The sequence below is a fragment of the Talpa occidentalis genome, unplaced genomic scaffold (assembly GCF_014898055.3).
Source record: "Talpa occidentalis isolate TD23 unplaced genomic scaffold, MPIMG_talOcc4v2.1 talOcc4.13, whole genome shotgun sequence".
In the NCBI taxonomy this organism is placed as follows: Eukaryota; Metazoa; Chordata; class Mammalia; order Eulipotyphla; family Talpidae; genus Talpa; species Talpa occidentalis.
In genome coordinates, this window is record NW_023601322.1 from 97,309,118 (window position 1) to 97,326,735 (window position 17,618).

The 17,618-nt window shown below is 45.9% G+C and overlaps 1 protein-coding gene across 1 annotated transcript in view; it reads left to right on the top strand.

Moving 5' to 3' along the window:
- Nucleotides 1-17,618, top strand: part of LOC119242943 (uncharacterized) — an 86,581-nt gene that overhangs the window by 45,851 nt on the left and 23,112 nt on the right. The window contains exons 2-3 of the mRNA XM_054693976.1: nt 8,447-8,621; nt 11,577-11,631. Of these exons, the coding sequence (XP_054549951.1) occupies nt 11,580-11,631 (52 nt within the window). The 5' untranslated portion in view covers nt 8,447-8,621; nt 11,577-11,579. The remainder of the gene's footprint in view (nt 1-8,446; nt 8,622-11,576; nt 11,632-17,618) is intronic.

Sequence of the window (17,618 nt, forward strand, 5' to 3'; positions counted from 1 at the left end):
GGGTCCCACATGGCGCGCAGACCTCTCCTGCCGCCCGCTGCTCCCCTCAGCAGTGTACTTCGGTCCTTCTGCCTGTTCTGCTCCCTGCTCTGGCTCTGGTGAATTCTCTCACCCTCCCGTGCTTCTGACTGTACCCAGTGCTTGTATAAATAAATAAATCTTTAAAAAAAAAAAAAAGATTACTGATGCTGAAGAAAGTGTAGCAAGAGGCAGCTGACTTCTGGGAGAATTGCTTCCATATCACTCCTCCAGTCTCAGGACCCCCTTCTTACTTCCCCCACGTGCCTCAGGACACCTTCCCAGCACACAACTCTAGGAAAGATTCAGACCCTGCCCTTCCAGAGGGTCTTTCTGAGCCTCTGCTATTGCCGTCAGCACTCACAGTGGCCCCACTGTCAGGACACCCGGTGACGGTGACACAGTGAGGAAACCTAACACTACCACTTAGATGTGGATTAGTGCTAACCAGACACGCCGTGGACAGAAATTCCTCAGCCTCCTGTTTAGAGTGTGAAGGAGAGGCCCAGCTGATGGCTAGCAGTCTCCGCCAAAGAGGAAAACAATTGAATGCTTTCTACTTGGAGACAGAATGGCCACTGCTGGATCTCACCAAAGTCACACCCATTCTGGACTGTTCCCCCCTTTCCAGACTTCCTACACGTGGGCCCTGGCTGGCTGTGAAAATGTACTTGCACGCTCAAATGGAGGCTCATCTCTTCAGGAAAGTGAACACACTCATGTGGGGGAAACCCCAACATCACTTGGAGACTCTCAGGGATCCAGCAACTTTGCCTGCAAGATTATCTGTAACCAGTAGACTGGATTTGTTTTTTAGGTGCAGGTGGAGAAACGTGAAGTAAAATCCAAAGATATCTCAAAAAGGAAAAGGGATTTTAGGAAATAGCTTAATCATCTCCTTAGTCAAATATCTCACAAGAAGATCACAACAGAGCAGACAACTCATTTACTGGAACCCAAGCTGGAAATCACGCGTTTCATCCTCCCAAAAGGACCCCACCAAAAATGGGAGCCCCACACCCTGCTGCCTCCAGCCTGTCCCCAGGGCTCACACTCCAACCCCCACCGCCTTTGCAGCAGCGGCATTGCCCCAGGCGCTGGGCGCAGCGTAGATGCCAGTCGTCTGGCCCTTCCTGCAACTGCGTGGATCTCACCACCCCCACCACCCAAGTGCAGCCCCCCTCCACCACCCACCTACCAGCCCCTCTCTCCCTCCCCTTCCCTCAGCCTCCCCTGTGGTCACAGCCATTCTGGTGTCCGGGTCTTAGGGTTCGTTTGCTTTTTGTTTTGTTTTTCCATTCCACAAATGAGTAAAAACATCTTGTGTTTGTCTTTCTCCTTCTGACTGACTTCACTTAGCATCGTCCCCTGCAGCTCCATCCATGTCATTGCAAGGGGCAACCTTTCATCTTTTCATGGCTGAGGAGCAGTTCTCTGTGTACATGGGCCACATCTTCATCTGTGCATCTGCTCTTGAGCACTGGGGTTGTTTCCATGCCTGGACTGCTGTGAATAATGCTGCAGGAATCATGGGGTGCAGCTATCTCTTCAGATCAGTGCTTTCGTAGTCTTCTGTTTCACACTCAGGAGTGGAGTAACTGTCCTGACCCTTATTTATGTATTCCCTGCCCCTCCTCCAAAAAACAATCAAAACACCATTGTTGCAAAAAGATTTTAAGACAACTGATTTTTTTAAGGCTTAAGCAATGAAAGTATAGGACCCTCAATGTTTAAAAAAGACAGAAGTGCCACAATGAGACATGAATTTGGAATGCCAGGGTCTGATTGTGTATAGATCGCTAAAACACCCTCTTCAATTTGCTAACAAAACAAGTTAAAGAGGAGTTGGAAAGAAGACTGCAGCAAATGTTATTGAGCTTTAGGGTTTTAAAAAATCAATGTCACCACTTAAGAACTAGCTTCCTTTTTTCTATAGGCCGGTACTTGCAGCTTGAAGTAACGGTTGGCCCTTGTGTCGGGGCTCTCAGATCCTCTTGGAGGCTGAAGGCAACTGGAGGCCTCCGGGTCGTCCTGGAGACCCCCTTATTCACTGTCAACTTATTGACAGATTTTTTTTCTAAACTCCTTTGTGATGTTTAATAATACATCAGGTTGAATTTTACCATGTAAATAAAACAGGTCACATCCCACTGTATCAAAGGTAACTGTTAGGCTGTCTCTGCAGAGGGGCAGAGAACTCAGGCCTGGCTGTGCAGACAGCATCTAATCATGCACGTTAGGAGGCCCCGAGCACATCTGGGAAAGGAAACCCACTGCCCCTTCAAATACCTCCTCTATTCTCTAGCACATCTGTGGTGCAATTAAAAAACCTAGCGCACAATTAAAATTCAGGTCAGCACACAGCAACAATGGGCTCTTTGATGTGAGGTCAGCTTTGGTCATTCTCGTAGACTCATTAAACAGGTTCATCTACTTTGTGCAGGTTATGGGACAGGAGTAACCAAAATCTGTGTAATTTCCATCATGCTGAAAGCCTCGGCAGCAGGACTTGTTCTGTTTCGTGGCAGCATCTCTGCTGTTTTGTGTCTGCGATGCTGAAGCTAAAGGATCAGGTGTTCATTTGGGTATTCTTGTCCAGCTTAGGAAATGCAGATGTACTTACTATGTAACATTAAAGCAGATGGTCTGGAGTGCGCCTTGCTTTCCCCCCTCGTTCCTACCCCCAGCCATTTCTCTCTCTCGGTTAAAGTATCAAACCATGCATAGAATTTGCGAGGCTGTCCCACATACTCCATGTTGGTTTGCTTCCCTGGAGTTGAGGTGGCGCCGACCTGACACGTCCAGTTTGGAGGAACGAGCTTGATTCTGGGTCTCCCATGTTTCATCCAGTGTCCAGAGGAAGGGCAGTTCCCACTCACCAGTGGTGCCTACTGAGAATGCCTCTGTGGAAAGACCTGGACTTCGGGTGAAATAGACTCAACTTGAATCAAACTTCCCGATCTGCAGCTGCTGAGTTGTACAATGAAGATCAGCCGATTTTGCAGGGCTGTTGTGGGGATACAATAGAATAATGTATATAAAGTGTTAGTGCTGTGCTGGGGACACTGTGTGGTTAGGAAATGCTCTCCTAAGTCACCGAGGAATCCACAACAGCATTAATCAGCGTACATTTTTCTTTCCTTCCCTAAAAATGGTATTCTCTGTATTGCAGTGCAAACCCTTTTTTTTTTTTTTTTTTCAAAATGATGGGAATGAATATCTAACATATAAAACAGAGAATGAAAATCTTTCCCTGGGATTTTCTCCTGAGTGGGGATCACACCCATCCAGATGCCTCCTGTCAACGCCCGAGTGAGACACAGGGAACCCCAGGTGTGAGAAGCAGGAGGTGATGTGAAGAACACTCAAGGTCAAAAATCCCAAGTAACCCCAGTAACCTCAACTCTCCCTTAAGAAAGTAACTTGAGGGCCTCCCCGGTGGTACAGCGGTTAAGCGCTGGGCTGCGAAGCTGCCCACAGCCTCTGCAGCGCTGGTTCGATCCCCAGCCACTGGCGAGGGTCCCACATGGCGCGTAGACCTCTCCTGCCACGCCCAGTGCTCCCCTCAGTAGTGTGCTTCGTCAGTCTGCCTGTTCTGTTCCCTGCTCTGGCTCTGGTGAATTCTCTCACCCTCCCGCGCTTCTGACTGTGCCCAGTGCTTGTATAAATAAATAAATAAATCTTAAAATAAAAGAGAGAGAGAGAGAGAGAGAGAGAGAGAGAGAGAGAGAGAGAGAGAAAGTAACTTGATTCTTCTTATTTGCAGTAATTATGGTCAATAATGTCCCGTAAACATGGCATTAGCAAACACTGAGCCATTACTAGGTTCCTGGGACTCTGCTCCCAACATTTCATCAAAGGGTTCATTCATAACCTTTTATATGTTTTCCTTTTTTTGTTTTATTTGACATTAGAGAGGGTATGTAATCTCCCAGGGTGGTGCAGCAATATACACAGCAATAACATGATCTACCACATGCGCTAAACAGAGAAGTTCAGAATCCCTCTCATTTGAATTTAGGATAAGTTAATGGTGGCTGAAATATTGCAATATATGAAATGTTTCCTATAGGGATTTTCGGAGGGACTTTCTTCGAATTTAATCCATGTAGTTGTAAAATAATCATTGAGTATTGTTGTGGTCAGGATTCCATGTCTATTTCCTCTTTGCTCTTAAACATATATTCTTCTTAACTTCAAAAAGCCAATGTGAGCATCTTTTTTGTTCTATTTTTCCCACCACCTTCCCTTATTTTTCCTAGCCCCTTCTAACTTTCCCCCCTCTTAACCTCAGAACCCTTACTTACTTTATGAATGTCCACTAGTTTTTGTAAGTATTTCACATTGTCAAATCATCCACTATGTGAATGTACAATGTTTATCTTCATCACTCTGACTTGCTTTACTACACATAATTTCCTTGAACTCCCACCATTTTGCTATAATTGACAGTATTTCACCTTTCCTATGACCTCGTAGTGTTCCCTAGTGTGGATAGACCACCTCTTCTTGATGCAGTCTTTTATCAGTGGTTGTTTAGGCTGCTTCCATGTCCTAGTATAGTAAAGAGTGTTGCAATAAGCACAGTAGAGCATGTAGTTTTTTGCAGCGATGGTTTTATGTTCCTTGGATAGATGGCCAAGAGTGACGGTGCTGGGTCACATGGTATTTCCATTTTTTGTTTTTTAAGGTAAGACCAAATTGCTTTCCCTAATGGAAGCACCATTCCACATTCCCACCAACAGTGTAATAGGGCTCTTCTTTCCCTGCATCCTCTCCAGCAGTCGCTGGGGTTTTTTGGAATACATGCCATTCTCTGGGTGGGGGTTGGTATCTTGATGTGGTTTTAACCTGCAGCTCCCTTCTTGAATGTGGTGATGAACATTTTTTCATATACCTATTGGCTATCTGTATACCCTCTTGGTGAAGTACCTGTTCAGATCCACTGCCCATTTATTAATTGGGCTTTTTGGTTTCCTTTTGTTGAATTGTGGAAGTTTTTAATATATCTTGGGTATTAATCCTGATATCTCTCTTTAGTTCCAGTATTGATTATCTTATGTACCTTGGTGCTCTGTCATTTGTTGCATATATATATTCAGGAGTGTCATTTCTTCTTGTATTAGGCCCGTTATCATAATATAGTGTCTGTCTCTGTCTCCCATTACCTTTTTCAATTGGGAATCTACATTATCTGATAAAAATTAGCAGTTCCTGACTTTTTTGAATGCCGTTTGCCAGTATGATTGTCTCCCAGTCTTTAACTCTGTGCTTGTCTTTGTTGATGAGATCAGTGTCTTAGAAACAGCAGAAGGTTATACTTTGTTTGGAAATCTGTTTGACCACTCTGCACCTTTTGACTGGTGAATTTAGTCCATTTACACTTAGGTGATTATTGAGACGTAAGTGATCGTTGCTATTCTGCTATGTTTTTTTAGTTTGTCTTGTATTTTTTTTTTTTAAGATTTATTTATTTATTTATCCAAGCACTGGGTACAGTCACAAGTGCGGGAGGGTGAGAGGATTCACCAGAGCCAGAACCTGGAGCAGAACAGGTAGACTGACGAAACACACTGCTGAGGGGAGCAGCAGGCGGCAGGAGAGGTCTGCGCACCATGTGGGACCCTTGCCGGTGGCCGGGGATCGAACCAGTGCTGCAGAGGCTACAGACAGCTTCGCAACCCAGCGCTCAACAGCTGCGCCACCGGGGAGGCCCATTGTATTTTTATTTTCGAGGTGTTCCTTTTACATTTGTTATTTCTGTTGTCTTATGTGCTACTTCAGTTGATTTTTCTAGGAAGGTTCTGCTGAGGTTGTACGTGATGGACTATTTGTGTGACCTCTTGTGCAGTCTGGGCTCAGACTCCTTCTGACAGGCCACATTGTTAGTCTCCTCCTCCCCGTTTTTTCTAGTAGAACCTCTGTATTTGTTGTTCTGTGGCTTTTTATAATAGCCCCTTTGACAATTCTTTCGTGTGCAGCTCAGTGTTAATAAATTCTCTTAGTTTTTCCTTTTCAGTGAAGCTCTTTCCCCTTCCCTTCTGTCTGGAATGGTAACCTTGCAGAGTAAAGGATTCTGGTGTAGAAATCTTTTTCAGTACTTTAAATATCTCCCTCCATTCCCTTCTTGCCTGTAATGCGCCTATGGAAAAATCCACTGACAGACTAATTTTAGTGTTCCCTCATAAGTTACCCTTTTTTCTCTTGATATTTTTAGTATTGTCCTTGCCTTGGGTTTTCAATCGTTTTATTAAAATGTGTCATGGACTGTGTCTTTCTGGTATGATTTTGTTTGGAACTTTTTGGGTCTCTTAGATGAACACGTATGGTTCATTTCCCAGCTTGAGGTTGTTCTCAGAAATTATTTCTTTAATTCTCTTTTTCTTCTTCTGGAACCCCACAATACAGACGTTGTTTCTCTTTAGGTTATCCCAAAGGGCTCTTACACCATTTTCATTTTTTGAATTCTGGTTTTTTTGTTGTTCTGTTGGTGTGTTCTCTGACACTGTGGTTTTGAGCTCGCTAATTCTCTCCATTACTTGCATTGGTCTGCTTTTGAGGCCCTCTGTTGTCTTTTTTAGTTTGGTTATAGTATGTTTTAGATCTGTCAGTTACGGTCTCAGATTTTCTCAGTATTTATTGTGTTCCTATTTTACATTACCTATCGTATTTTCTTAGTTTGTGTCTAGTTCAGAAAGCACTGATGTAACTGTTACCTTGAGCTCCTCTTCAGGCGTATTCAAGGTTCTTGGATTGAGACGTCTCTTGGGTTTTTGGTTTTGTTTTTTTTTTTTTTTTTTTTGCTTCAGCATTTGTGGTTCTTCTGTCTCTTCATTTTTCTTTTCTGTAGGTTATAGTTGGAGTAAACTTTCAGGCAGCTGCCTTTGCACCTGTTGAAGTGACGAGGGACTGGTGCTGGCAAGGGGTGATAGGCAGAGAGGAACTGGGGCAGTAGGGCACGGAATAGTCACTCCAGTGAGGGTCCTGGGTTCAAGGCTCCCATGTGCTGTGGGTGCCAGGGCAGAGTGCGGCATACAGAGAACCCCTTTGGCCAGCTCCTTCTAAATGTCTCTTGCCGTCTCGCGTCAGCTTCCGTCTTTAGGCCGAGTCTATGCACTAGATACAGCGCTGGGCATGGGTCGAAAAAGAGACAGGGTCATAAAGTAGGAGTCGTTCTCTTCTCTCTTCCAATGCAGAGTCATATCCTGGGGCATTTGGGCCTGTTGTTAACAGGTGCTTAAACTCTGGTTAGTGTTCAGTTGTCTTGGTTTTGCCCTGGGAGGGGCTGGGAGGTGGCAGGTGTTTCGGCTACCCCAGCCCCAGGCTCTTAGTAGTAACCTCTTCTGTGAGGAGACATAGGTAATCCAGCTGGTTCTCCCTGCTGACTGTTCTACATGGGGAGCCTCAAGCCAGTACTCATCAGTCTGCACCCCTGCTCCAATAGTTCTCCAGTATGTACCCTCTGTCTTGACCGTGTTCTGATGTGACATAGTGTCACCCTTCAGCGGATATGAGTCCAGAGTCCTCACTCGGCCACCATCTTGCTGGACTCCTGTGTCTGTGTTTCTATTTAAAGACACCTAATTTAACATCTCGTGGCTTCATTAACATTGACCACACCAGCTGGACGAAGCTGACCTGACACTTGTGGTGTCTACCCAACACACCGCAGCCCCCACACATAGCACACCACACAGCACTGCTGTGCTGCACTGGGGCCATTTTAATAACAAAATCGCCAACAAAAACCACAGAAGTGCAGGAAGCATGATGCCAAATCAGCCACAAAACAGATCATGAGAAACAAGAGACAGACTGTTGCCTTGTCCCGTTTCAGAAAACCTGTGCATTGGGCATCTCAGATGGTGCCCCATTCTGAGCATGTCTAAGGGTGTGCACGGAAGCACACGAGTATTGGTCTGGAGAGAGAAGTAAATGTTAATGATTAGGTGAGAGACAGAATCCACACACAATGAGGATCGACTGTGGTAGGTTGACATTGGCCTGTCACCTCTCCTACATCTAACATAGCAAGTTTTTCCTTCGGTGTTTCAAGGCAAATTGTTCTTTAGGTGAGCACTAGCAGTCGTGGGCTTGCATGTGGAGTCAGGCTGCATGAAACACTAGATCAGAACTTCAGACACGAGAACCAAAGTCAGGAGCATCTTCCAGTGAGGAGGTTCTAACCCCGCGGAAAGCAAAAGTGAACTGGGACCAACTCAAGGATCCGTGGGTTCTGGTCTCTCCTAATTTATCGTGGCATAGTAAATAAAATAATAACAACAAAGAGTGACAGCTAGTGATTCCATAGTGCTCATTAACGACCAGGTCCAGGTCACTTAATTTAGTAGTTAAATCTATAGGAACATAGTCAGACAGTAAATACTTCTGTTATTTCTTAGTGACCACACTTATTCTTTTCCTCTAGTTTTGTTTTCAAGAGATTGACCTGGTGCCCCGGGAAGGAACCTATCCCAGGGGGTTGTGAGCAGCAAGGCGTCCTGGCAGGAAGATTCTGGAAGTTTCTCTCACTCACACCTTCCACAGAGCTTCCACTCCAGGATCCAACAGCATCAGCCGAGCTGAAGTCTTCAGAGAGCCAGGTAACACCTAGGATGACCAGGCAGTAGAGTTCATGGGAGCTTGTCACCGCCTTGAATCTCCTGCTCTCTCTTTTTAAATACTGATTTAAAATAACCATTAATAGCAATTAATACTTAATAAACAGAAATGAAGTGTTTAAAAATAAATATAAAATTTATTTTTTTCTGGAAGCATAATTGACATGTTACATATTAGCTTAAGACATACAACATAGCGATGCAATGTTGTCTCTGTTGCCAAAGATCGCCACAACAGATCTAGTTAACTTCCTGCACCACGTAGTGACAAGAACTTTGTCCTTACGAGGAGAACTTTTAAGATCTACTCTCAGCAGCTTTTAAATTTCTGATAAGCATTGTCATCCATTCCCATATTTTACAATTCATATTTATTTGCTATTTTTCATTAACTCTGACCCTTCTGTATTTTGTTAGAGGACAGGTAATATAAGGTACCAAGGTTTTAGACAGATTTGTAGGAGAAAATAATAAAATTAGTAAATTCCACCTAAAATAAATAAAGAAATAGGCACCGCACAATTATCAGTCACCTCTCTGTACATCACATCCCCAGGACTTATTTTGTATTTGCAAATTTGTACTTTTTGATGCCCTTCACCCACTTTGCCCACCTTTCCTCACCCCACCTCTAGCATCCACTGATCTGCCTTAAAAAAGAAGTAAATTACAGTAAGGAGCACTATTTGCACTGTCCACAGGACAGCGGTGCGCTATTTGCACTGTCCACAGGAGGGGTGAGGCTTTGCCTCAGAGCACTGAGCGGGGTCTCCTCCAGGACCGCAGAAGGAGAGCACTCCAGGGGGCGCCCCGGGAGGCAGACACACTGCAGACCTGTGGCGCTGGACCACGGGCACAAGGGGACGTGAGGGTGCCAGGTGGACATTAGCAGCAGGGTGAAAGGGCTGACAACACAAATATTGAAGTTTGACATTTATTCTTTAGGGAACTAATTTTGGGCAGAACACTTATATTTGCATTTTATGAAGATTTTTCTGCTCTGGTGTGAGGATGGACAGGGGATCAGAAGCAGTGGATAAGTTCATTCTGTTGAGATTATCCAAGCAAGAAGTCTGAACAGAAGTACAAACAAGAGAGAGGGAGAGGAAACTTGCCAGAGAGTTGTAAGAAGAGTATGAGCCAAGGGGGTAGCCTTAGGAAAGAGCCAGGTGGATTCCCAGAGTTTATTAAGCATCTTTCTGCCAGTTTTTCCCTAGTTTTAACAATGAGAGCGTACATGCATACGGAAAGCATGCAAATAACTGCCGGCCCAGCAGCCTTCCTGTGGCGCAAACGGTTAAGCGCTAGCACTTTGAAGTAATCCACAGCAGCTGCTGCAGCATGAGTTCAATCCCCGGCCAGGGAGCTGACCCACATGGCACAGCTGACCTCTCCTGTCTCGCCTGCTGCTCCCCGCAGCAGTGTATCTCAGTCTGCCTGTTATGCTCCCCGATCTGTCTCTGGTGAATCCTCTCACCCGCCCGGTGCCTCTGGCCTGTACCCCAGTTCTTGTGTGTATAATATAAATAAGTGCCTGCCTGTGCTGCTCTGTGAGTGCCCACGATACGGCTCACTCATGGCATCAGGAGCGATGGCCTCCTGGACTGCGAGAGCCATGGATGGCATCCCCTTGCTCAGGCCCAAAACCTAGAGGTCACCAAAAAATTATGTCCATGACCCGACCTGTGTGCACTCTCTCCACCGCTGCTCCCTTTCCAAGCCAGCCTGTGGCCCTTGCCTGTTCTCTCACTCCTCTCCTGGGCCCCCAAATCTATTGTCCACACAACTGCCTTGTGGTCCTTTTAACCTAAAAATTGTCTCCCGTTGTCCCCATAGTGGATCCCCTTTGTGACCCCAGTGCCTGCCCCCATTGGGATGCTGCACCCCGTAACTTTGCAGGGACCTGCCCCCCACTTTTATTCTGGGCTCAGCCGTGTGATGGGCACAGTCCAGAGGATGCAGACAGAGGCTGGAGTGGGATTTGGATATAAAGGCCTTTTCACAAATTTGCACCCAGTCTCAGAGGCTGCTCTGACTAGCAGAACGTCACTCATGTCCAGAAAGCCCGCCGAGCAGGCGGCACAGGGCACGGCGCAAGGAGGGAGCTGCTGTGAATACGAGTGACCACGTCCTGGGCACCCGTCCTCCAGCTCCAGCCTGGCCTTCCAGAGACTGCCCTGCCCCGTCCTGCCCCTGCTCCTGCCATGGCCCTGCTGCCCTTCCCATTCTGTGGATCTCGGGGTCCTCTGAGGACCCCACGTCCCCTGGGCCCTTCCCCACCCACACTGGCCCCTTAGGCCTCCACCCAACCCGCGCAGTACTTCCCAGAGCTCGCAGCTGGCGTCAGATGAAAGGGGCCTGCGGCTGGTCTCTCCCATGCACCTGTCCCTTCCTTCCCCTGCACGCCAGACTTTGTCCAGCTGCCTGTGCTATCTTTGCCCGTGCTGCAGACGACCCCTTAGCATCATCTTTTTATCCAGCCTTGACTCCTCGAGAGACAGGGTGCAGGTCAGAACAACCTCCTCCTCTTCTGGCTTATTTCTCATATGCTGTGTGACTAGGAAACAGGGCCATCTCAGGCAGAGGCCGTGGCAGTGCAGCCCCCAGAGGCATGCAGATGCTTTAATGTGCATGTAAGGTCAGAAGAAAGCAGAAGTTGTTAGCAAGAAAGATGTAACACTGGGCCCAGCCTAGATTGTATGTATTTGTCTCAGCACCCTCTATTTGCAGAATATATTTGTTAATTATTTTAAGGAGGAAGGGTTAAGGCGGTGGTTAAGGAGGAAGGGGCCCACTGAGGAGAGTTGCTAAGCAAGCAGAAGCCATAGGATCCTGGTGCTTTTGAGGAGGTCCTTATCCTCTGTGGCCACGTGTGTGCTTTAACTGCACACCCTTTCAAAATAAGGACGCCTTGTTACATATTCTTTTCCCTTGCAGAAAATGTCTTCTCAGAAATGTGCTTTCAGAGGCTCATCACATGCAACAAAAACAGGTCAGTTGCTGCATTTTCCTCTCTCTGGTCTAGCATCGAAGCCATAGAGGAGGTGGGAGTGAGTGCCGCGTGTCACCTCATCCATGACAGGACAGTGGCGGTTGCCCTGGGTGGTGGGGTGGGTGTCACACGCGGGCAGCATGTTCACGTATTATCAGAGACAGGTGAGAGAGGCAGAAAGTTTGGCTCATTCACTGATTCACCTATGGGGTAAGGAGGGGTCTGGCTCCTTCCCCTTGCCAGCTCTGCATCCTGGGCAAGTCTCTCTGCCTCAGCTTTCTGGACTAGCAGCCGTCAGTACCAGCTTCAGAGGATGCGATGACAAGTAAAGGAGGTAACCCCCTTCAAAGCCTACAGCAGACTGGTGAACATTCTAGAATGGCAGCTGTCGACTGCACAGACTTCAGTGTCCACATTTACTGAGTTGACATCTTGACCTACTGGCCCAGCACTGAGGGAGCAGTGCACGGTTTAGGCGTTGCTGTGGGGCCAGCGTATAAGAGCAGAACAGGGGAGCCACTCTGTGCCACCGTCTCGTCATTGGTAAATCAGGGATACTAAAAAGCCTGTCTTACAGCGTGCTGTGTGGATTAAGTGAGCTAATAGAAGTGAAGCACTTAGGACAGGATGTGACAGCCGCTGCATGGTGTGTAGTTATTATTTTGATAATTCACCCCGGCCTTTCTCCTGGGTGGGTACCAATGAAGTTCACCATGCAGTGAATACAGGGCAGTGAGCTGAGGCCAGCTGTGCAGGAAGGACTGGTGGCTTCCAGTAGCTCCTCCTAGGAGGTCAGAGCAGGCAGGCTGAGGCTGCCACCCCCGAAGTGTGCTGTTATCTGTGACACGGTACCAGGAGCAGCTATGGCCCTGCTCTGTGGAGACGCACATAAGCCGGGCTGCCTTTTCAGCCGGCGCGCAGAGCTGGGCCAATGAGTGCTCCCTCTTTATCCTCCCCATTCCCCGAGAATGACACATCAAAGAGCATGTTTGCATCCTTACAACAGATAACAGCCCCGCCATGAGCTTCAGGGTCCACATGCCACAGATAGAACGAATTAATAATTTCACGTGTTTATAAAATATAAATTAACCCAAGAAAAGTGTAACCCCAAATAAAATCCCTGCCTTTTGAAACTCAGCAAAGAAAAACGCTGTGATGAACGAGAGGGCAGCCAATGTAGATCACGTGGCATCAGCGAGTTGGCACTGATCACCTGACCAGATCGTGCCCGACAGCTAGACGTTGGCAGGACCACAGAGCACTATTTGGAGGGGAGGAGGGGGCAGAATCCAGACCAGGGCTTTTTAAATTTTTTAATTATATTTGATGATCTGGCTTTTTTTTAACAATGGAAAAGCAAGTAACATGATCAGCAAGAATTCTGAAGGCTCTAGTGCACTTATATAAGCGCAGCAAATTACTCGTAAAAACCATGGCGCGTTTACCTTCGCTTTGTGTGTAATACGCCGTGTCTGTGTGCGGCCCAGCGCTTTGATGGTAAACAGCCCTTCTCTCTGAAACCCTGCCTCCTCTTCTCTGCTCTGTGTTGAGAGGTTTCCTTAATAGCCCAACTGGTTTTCCTGGAAGAGGAAGAAGAAAGCAGTGCAAGGCCTGTCTGTGTTAGACGTCTTTCTTCCCCGTGGTACCGTAGTGGCAATTTACATTCATATTCAAGGATGTAAAGATCCGTCCACCGGCTTTGCAGAGAGACGATGAAAATATAAAACAGTGAGTGTGAAGGGGAGAAAAAAATAAAATAGGATCCTATGTCAAATATACCACAGCAAAGAAGCAAATTTTTCAATCTGTTCTACAAGGAAATAATATACTGAAAATCAACCTTTCTTCCCCCCTGGGTCCCTGACCCTAAAAAAAAACCGATATGCATCTCTGCAAGAAAGCTGCAGGCACGGGGGACTAGTCATTACTGGATTTGAGAAGGATTTTGTTGCTGAATAGGTTTGAGGGAGGCTATGTATTATCTATGAGACATTTCCAAACATCATTAAGGACACATCATTAGAAAACATAGCAACTTTGTAACCTAAGGTTCTATTTTCCTCATAAAGAATTTTCCATTCAGAATCTTAAATAATGGTACTGCATATATACATGTATATGAATTGGGTTTTTTTTTTAAGCTCGATAGAAAAAATTAGATTGAAAAAAGAAGATGGAATCATTAGCATCACCCCCAGGTAAAGAAATGTGTGCTGAGATGGAAGACTTTATATGTAAAGCCAAGAATACTTATTTCCATATTGCCAAATATGTGAACTTTTGCAGTGATAATAGCCTTGACTGGAAAATGTTAATGACAGGAAGTCTGCCAGAAACATCCTGAGCTCACATCTCAGGGCTTGACAGTTCTCCCGGCCCTCTGTGCCAGTATACCTGCTTGTTGGCCTTTCCTAAATGCTCCCAGGTGAACTAGAAATTTCCCCCTGGGCAGCAGAGCCTGGAAGTGGTGTCCAGAGGACCCAGAGTTACCCCAGCAAAAGCCCTCCTAGCAACCCCTCAGCTTCAGAACAGCCAGCCAGAGATTTACCTGGAATCAGGCCCGTGAGCTCCGCCCTGCTGGGCCATCCTGCTCTTGGCAGTGCTCAACTGGGCAGACACTCAAGCATCTGAGCCGCACACACGAGTCACGTGAGAGCAGGGAGATTCTCTATTTGTCTCACCAAGCCAGTCCCACCCTTGCCACCAGCAACCCCCACGCCCCGAAAACCACATTGAGTACAGAATGAAAGAGCAAAGAATGGAGAGAACAGCAGCTACATCAGTGTGTAGTGTCTGCACTTGACAGAACCCATATGGCTGAACCCCCGTCACAGCACCAACATTACGTTGCTGGATTCCAAGCTGAGGTCCTGAGGAATGTGCCTTATTTGAGAACAGGGGCCCCATGAGGTGGCCAGTACATAAAATCTAACTTCTCTTAGAAATTCCGCTTGTGCCAAGGACTCTGCCTGCATTGTCTCTGGAAGCATCGGTGATTGCTGCTTTTGACAGAAGACAAAACCAAAGCTCACAGACATCGTTTAACTTGCCCAAATTCATGTGGCGAGGACACATCTGAGCTGGGTTTGAACACAGATCTTTAAGACCCTTGCTTCTAACCACAGAGCCAAACTATAAACTGCTTATCTACATAGATGAGTCAACACGGGCAGTGTGAAAAAGTAGCCATTTAATGATTTAACAAGTAGTGGTTTCATCAAAGTTCATATGACAACCTGATTGATAGCAATTGAAGGAGACATTACAGAGGCTCAGAAATTTTAATTTTCTTTTTTTGTTGAATTGTCTGATTGTACACACATTTAGGTTATATTAATGAACAGTGAAAACACAGGAAGGCACGTGGAGGGCAGAAAGGATGTATCATGTGATCAACTGATCTGATTCTGTGGTCATAGGGGTTTTCCTCCAGCCATGCAGGAGCCTATCGGTTAACCCCAGCGTCTGCAAATAGCAGGTGGCTGCCTCCCTCTGTGGGTAAATCAAAAAGCAATACTATTTGCAATACTAAGTGCAAGATCCTGAGACATAAAAATGACTCGAACGGAAAAACTAGTGAGACCCGAATCAAGTCCAGAGTTTAGTTAAAAGTAACATGTTGTATTCATTTCTCAGTTTTCACGAATGCCCCACAGTTATTTTAAATGCCTATTACACTTAGTGAAGGGAACACAGGTGTGTTATCTTTTCTGTAAAATTACTCCCAACTAAAAGATTTGACTTAAGAAACTAAAGTCAAATTTAGATATAAACAATGAGAGACAGAAATTCGAGAGCCAGCAAATCATCTTGCCTAGCCTCTTATTTCCAAAGGGGAAAACAAAAACCAGGCAGGATTATTTTGCAAATGTTTTTTACATGTTACTAATATGGTTACACAGATGTGAAATCATTGTGTGTATTTACAGAAAAAGAAAGATGATTCTCAAAGATTAGAAATATACATAGGTTAAGCCAATATCTTGCTTTGTCTGAATCGCTCTCTGGGGAGCATATCCTCTTGCCAGTACTTCATTAGGAGGGATTATCTTTACTGAAGTATTACAAGAATCTGCTACTAGACACAAAAGAAGAACTGAAAAAAATAGCAAAAAATAAGCATGTTCTCGGATAAAGACTTAACATCATAAAATTCACTTCTCCCTATAATAATCAAAACCTGTAAATGTAACAGGTTTTGAACTAAAACCTCCTATAGTCTTCGTGGGGGGACTTAGACAAGTTGATTTAGGTGTTCATAAGCAAGCAGGAGTAGCCTCAAAAGTTTAGGAGGGAGGAAGGGAGTAATGAGAAAGAACAAGCTCTACCTTGTTTTAAAATACACAATAAAACTACAGTTTTCAAGACAAGTGGTACTGGTATATCGCTAGGCAAAACAGTCAAAAGAATAAAACAGAAATAGACCTAACTCATGAAGTAATTTAACATACAATACTAATTTTTCAAAGCATTAACAAAAAGATGTATTACTCAATAAATGGCGTTGAGGCAAGCGGGTAGTGATATGGAGACATTACAAAAGGAGACTTTTTTAAAAGATTTATTTTTTATTTATACAATAGCTGAGATACAGGCCAGAGGCACGGGAGGGTGAGAGGATTCACCAGAGACAGAGTAGGGAGGAGCACAGGCAGACAGACCGAAAGCACTGCTGAAGGGGGCAGTGGGCGCGACAGGAGAGGTCTGCTGCACCATGTGGGAATCTCCTTGGCCGGCTGGGAATTGAACCCATGCTGCAGAGGCTGCGGACAGCTTCATAGCGCTGCGCTCAACCCGCTGCACCACCAGAGAGGCCCAAAAAGGGAGACATTTTTCACCTTGTTTTTCATCTCTACTGCCCACCAGAATAAACTCCAAAGGCATTAAATATGGAATCACAAGCAAAGAGACAAAAAGGTGGAATTCCCAACCTCTAGTGTCCATATTTCACAATATATGTCAATCAAACCACCTTGCTGTGCTTCTTAATCTTCACAGAGGAAGGTATGTCAGTTCTCAATAAAACTGGGGGACAAGGTGGAGGAATTTTTAAAAAGTAGTCTATTTTGGGAAGAGCCTCATTAAAAATCTCTGAAAGTCATAAAAGATAGAAATGTGAGGGCCTCAGGGCCTCCCCGGTGGCGCAGCGGTTGAGCGCTGGGTTGTGGAGCTGCCCACAGCCTCCGGGGCGCCGGTTCGATCCCGGCTGCTCCCCGGCCACCGGAGGAGGGTCCCACATGGCGCGCAGACCTCTCCTGCCGCCCGCTGATCCCCCCAGCAGTGTGCTTAGATCCTTCTGCCTGCTCTGCTCCCCACTCTGGCTCTGGTGAATTCTCTCGCCCTCCTGCGCTTCTGACTGTACCCAGTGCTTGTATAAATAAATAAATAAATAAATAAATAAATAAATAAATAAATAAATAAATAAATAAATAAATCTTAAAAAAAAAAAAAAGAAAGAAATGTGAGGGCCTCCCCTGGTGGCACAGCAGTTGAGCGCTGGGCTGCAAAGCTGCCCGCAGCCTCTGCAGTACTGGTGCACGCAGACCTCTCCTGCCGCGCCCACTGCTCCCCTCAGCAGTGTATTTCGTCTGTCTGCCTGTTCTGTTCCCCGCTCTGGCTCTGGTGAATTCTCTCACCCTCCTGTGCTTCTGACTGTACTCAGTGCTTGTACAAATAAATAAATAACTGTTTTTTTAAAAGAAGATAGAAATATGTATATCTAACTACATAAAAATAAAAACTTTGTGCATGGCAGGAAGGACCCTAAATAATATAGCAAAGAGGGCTTCCCTGGTGGCGCATGGGGTTATGTCTCAGCACTATGAAGCTGTCCGCAGCCACTGCAGCACGAGTTCGATTCCTGGCCAGGAAGCTGACCCACATGGCACAGCAGACCTCTCCTGTCTCACCTGCTGCACCCCTCCCAGTGTATTTCAGTCGATCCCCCTGTTCTGCTCCCCACTCTGTCTCTGGGAAATCCTGGG